We start from the raw sequence: 4537 nt of genomic DNA on the forward strand, positions 1-4537 counted from the left end.
ACACACGCACGCACACACACACACACACACACACACACACACACGCACACATACACGCACACACACACACACTACACACACGCACATACACGTACGTTTACACACACGTACACAAACGCACGCACTTTATTTGTTACTCTGTATTCTGATTTATGAATAGACTGGTATCAATATTTAATTATTATTTTTCCAACAGAATATTTTTACAATTGAAACCAGCAATTTTATTATTTTGAAATTATTTTTTTTATTTTTGGAACTTTAATCCAATCTTCTTTTAAAAATTTTCTTTAATTTTAATCACACCCCTACCTATCCAACTTCAAACATTGTAATCTTCATTTTGTATCAACATTCTCGATGCCATTTTTAATGTTTGTAGTTATACAAGCGTGTGCGCGTATATGTGTGTGTGTGTGTGTGTGTGTGTGCGTGTGTGTGCGAGTGTATATAAAGCGTTCATCCTATTTTTGACATATTATGAATTATTTTTTTTTAAATAAATTCTTTTTTTCACGATTTATCAAATTATTCATTTAAATCATTATAAAATTAACCAGGATACTAAACGGACTAATTAGTCACCACACTTGCTGCAAATTTCTGATTAAAAGAGTGAAGGAATGAATCACATCTATTCTAAATGTGATTCATTTTTTATTCGCTATAATCTTTTAACATAAACAGATTTCTACCCCCAAGATTGATTTACTATTTAATTGATAGTTGGATGTACACTTTTTAATTTTTGCATCCATTTCCGTTGGTGTACATTCTCGGACTTACTTTGCCTCTCTACCATTTTAAATTAAAATACTGATTTATTTAAAAATTTAAAAATTTGTTTGATCCAGCGAGATTAAAACGATAATAAACCAGTTGACTGTTTGTATGGCTGGGCCACTCGGAGTTAAGAAAATGGGAAAAATGTCACATAAATATGCATGCACGAACAAATGCACGCACGCACACTCGCGTACACACACACACATAATACTCACATATACATAAACATATATGTGCAGTATGTTTTTAAAGTTATTCCATAATAGTATGTATAACACACGGCAAAACGTATTGTTGTGCATTTATAGGTTTTTATCAACTCTTTCTTCTCTCTCTCTGTCTCCCTCTTTCTTTCACTCTATCTCTCTCTCTGCAGCGCATCCCTTCTCCAAAATTTTCTTCCTTCTCTCTTGTTATCTGGAATGCGTTTGTCTAGCATCATTTGTTGGTTTGGTAAAGCAAACGAAGCAATTTTCACGTCAGTTTGGAGTCATTGCTGGACGTTGATGTCTCCATGATTTGGCATTAATTGCTTTCTTCTTAAAAAATTTCCGGTGAATTTTATTGTTTTTAAAGTTTCTTCAAATTTGAAAACTTTTGTCGTCATCATCTTCATCGTCACTTTCTTATCGTTGTCATCATTGTTATCATCATCGTCGTCGTCGTCGTCATAATAATTATTATATTATCATCACCATCATCTTCATCATCATTATTACCGTAATTTAATTTTTTTTTAATTTTTACACTCTCAAATCAGCTTTGTGCGTTTAGGATTTATCCGGAAAATTTTCAACAATAATGTACCATTTCCGTTATATTTATCACCATCATCACCGTTTTCATCATCCTGACATCGTTGTTATCCTACCATTGATACCACCATATCATCGTTATCATCATCGATGTTATCATCATTTTTATTATCATTTTTCAGTGTAGATAAATTAATAGCTTCTACGTCTTAAATGACTTAAAGTGTGATTAAATGGTGGTAATGTTTGCGAACTTAATGTTGACGATGATGGGGATGATGAGAGTCAAAATGATGACGATCAATCAGAATTTGGATTATTTTAAAATATTTACTCATTGAGAAGCACAAATGTAAACATAAAAAAAGAATTAAAAGTGGTTAGCTACAACTACCACTACCAGCTGCATCTGCCGCAACCGCTTACCACGTAAGCCACAACTACTAATCGCATCAGCTGCAACTACTTACTACATAACCCACAACTACTAGCTTCATCAGCCACAACTACTAGCTATATCAACCACAACTACTTACTACATCAACCACATCATCATCTCATTAAGACAACAACGAAATCTTTGTCATCATTTGACATCACAAACTTCTTCACCAAGATTATAAAAGAATGTGGCCACTACAGCAACGACAACACCATCATCACCATCATCGTAATTATCACCATTAATATCACTATAATCATCACCGTCGTCATAGATTTCTTCTCGGTATCGTTTCCATCTCGTCTCGGAACGTGAAACGAAAATGAAAGAAAATAAAATAAATGTGAACAATTCATTTGATGAAATTATCGAGTTTGTTGAGAACGATAGATCAGTTGGCAGCAGCAACAACAACAACAACAACTACAACAACAACTATTTTTACACAAGCATTTCTTTCAACAACAACAGCAGCAACACTAACTTCAACAGCAGTAACACACTCAACAAATATCCTTTCGTTTCAAACAGCACCACCAACAACAACAACACAAACAACAACAACACAAACAACAACACAATGCAACAACAAAAACGTAAAACAAAACCCTACTGTACAACACGCAACCTTAATCTAATCTCACTAACATTCGGGCTCGCGGCTGCGGGTTCTTTGAGTTTGGCCGCTTCCACAGACTTCTGGCTTTATACCGAAGAACCGGTACGGGCCATACCGGAAAATGAAACGTTTGATTATCCGAATCGACAACAGAAACAGCATGAGCAGGAAAAGGAAATGAGCTCGCAACAGCTTGAACATAAACAGACTTTGTTGGATAAGCCGAAGTTACCAGGCATGCATAACAAATCTCAACATTCGCATGCTGATGGTGTTGTTGCAAGACAGCACGAAACACAACAGCTTAATAATAGATCTCGGGTCAGTCTACAACAAAATCATTCTCAACGACTATATACAAAAACATTAAACAACAACAAAAGCAACGACAATAACATCGGCGTGGAAGTTAAAAACACGGTCGATATTATGACCGACTACAACGACAAAAACAACAACGACAACAACAACGACAACAATTACAACGAGTATGATCCTGATGTAGATATCAACAATAATTCAGCTACAGAAAACGAAGAAGCTGATGATGAAGAAGAAGACGATGACGATGATGACGAAGAAGAAGATGACGACGACGAAGATGATGATGAGAATGAAGTTTCAATCATTCAAATAAAAATACATAGTGGCCTTTGGAGAGCATGCATCATACACGATGACCCAGGTCAGTTCAAGGTCATGATGGTTGTGACGTCAGAGTTACGTCACCATCATTTATTATCATCATCGTTATCGTCTTCGTCATCATCAACTTAACACATCTTAATTTATGTATTAAGTCATCGACTAGTCAATTAACTAATTATTTATAACTTTTTTTAAATTCTAGCTCTGTTATTTAGTTTCCGCTATAATTGAATGCTGTCACACAGTTTGTCAGATTCTGGTTTTTTAGAGAATATCAAAGAGAAGAAAAATTTATTATCATTTTTATCTTTTCTCATTGTCAAAACACTCGTAAAAATAAAAAGTAACTACTCCTACCTTCAGCACAATTCTTGCGTTACTATTTACCGGCATTATTCTGGCTCAGCGCGCCATTAATCACTGCCAGAATTATCGTAATTGCGATTATATATTATCACCATCGTCGTAATAAAAATAATTATCATAATTATAATAATAATAATAATTATTATTATTAATATCACATAATCAGCATCATCATTGCTCAATCGAACTGTAAACATTCTTTAAACTTTTAAAAAGAAAAATCGTAACTTCATTTCGTCATTTCATTCTTGCAACTTTTCCACTAGCTTTAGCGCTAATAAGTAGTAATAACATTATAAATAATAGAAGCGATAGTAGTAGTAATAGTAAAAATGGTAGTAGTAGTGGTAGTAGTAGTAGTAATAGTAATAGTAGTAGTAGTAGTAGCAGCAGCAGTAGTAGTAGTAACGATAATAGCGACAGCCGCAGCAGTAGTAGTAGTAGTGGAATAATAGGCATAATTAAAAACGTGTTACTAATAGGATTAAAGAGATAGAAGATGGCTTTAAACGCCAGCAATGAACGTATTTGCGCACGCACACACGCACACTAACACACACATACTTACATAAATAATCACAGACACATATAGTTATTGCGTGTTTATTAAAAAGATTTAATGACATTTGCAAACCAAATAATGTAATTTATCAAAGTGGTTTGGCACTTTCTTATGTAGGTATGTATGTAAGTGTGTGTGTGTGTGTGTGTGTGTGTGTGTGTGTGTGTGTGTGTGTGTGTGTGTGTGTGTGTGTGTGTGTAAGGTCATTATCACGTACATATAAACATATAGAAAATATACACAAGTGTATTATTACGTTTAAGTTAATAATTATAATGCAAATAAAGGAAATATATTTTAAATAATTAAACTAAAAATATAATTTAATTAAATAAAATGTAGATAGAGTAATTGGAAAT

At 33.8% G+C, this 4537-nt stretch overlaps 1 protein-coding gene across 1 annotated transcript; it reads left to right on the forward strand.

Annotated features, from left to right (window-relative positions):
• Positions 1–2305: 2305 nt before the first annotated feature.
• Positions 2306–4236, forward strand: HELRODRAFT_160902 (hypothetical protein; the record flags this gene model as incomplete). The annotated part of the gene is made up of 2 exons (XM_009017828.1): positions 2306–3287; positions 4199–4236. The coding sequence occupies 2 exons, from the start codon at positions 2306–2308 to the stop codon at positions 4234–4236; spliced, it is 1020 nt and encodes a 339-aa protein (XP_009016076.1).
• Positions 4237–4537: the final 301 nt, after the last annotated feature.

The sequence above is a fragment of the Helobdella robusta genome (genome assembly GCF_000326865.2).
Source record: "Helobdella robusta unplaced genomic scaffold HELROscaffold_2, whole genome shotgun sequence".
Taxonomy (NCBI): domain Eukaryota; kingdom Metazoa; phylum Annelida; class Clitellata; order Rhynchobdellida; family Glossiphoniidae; genus Helobdella; species Helobdella robusta.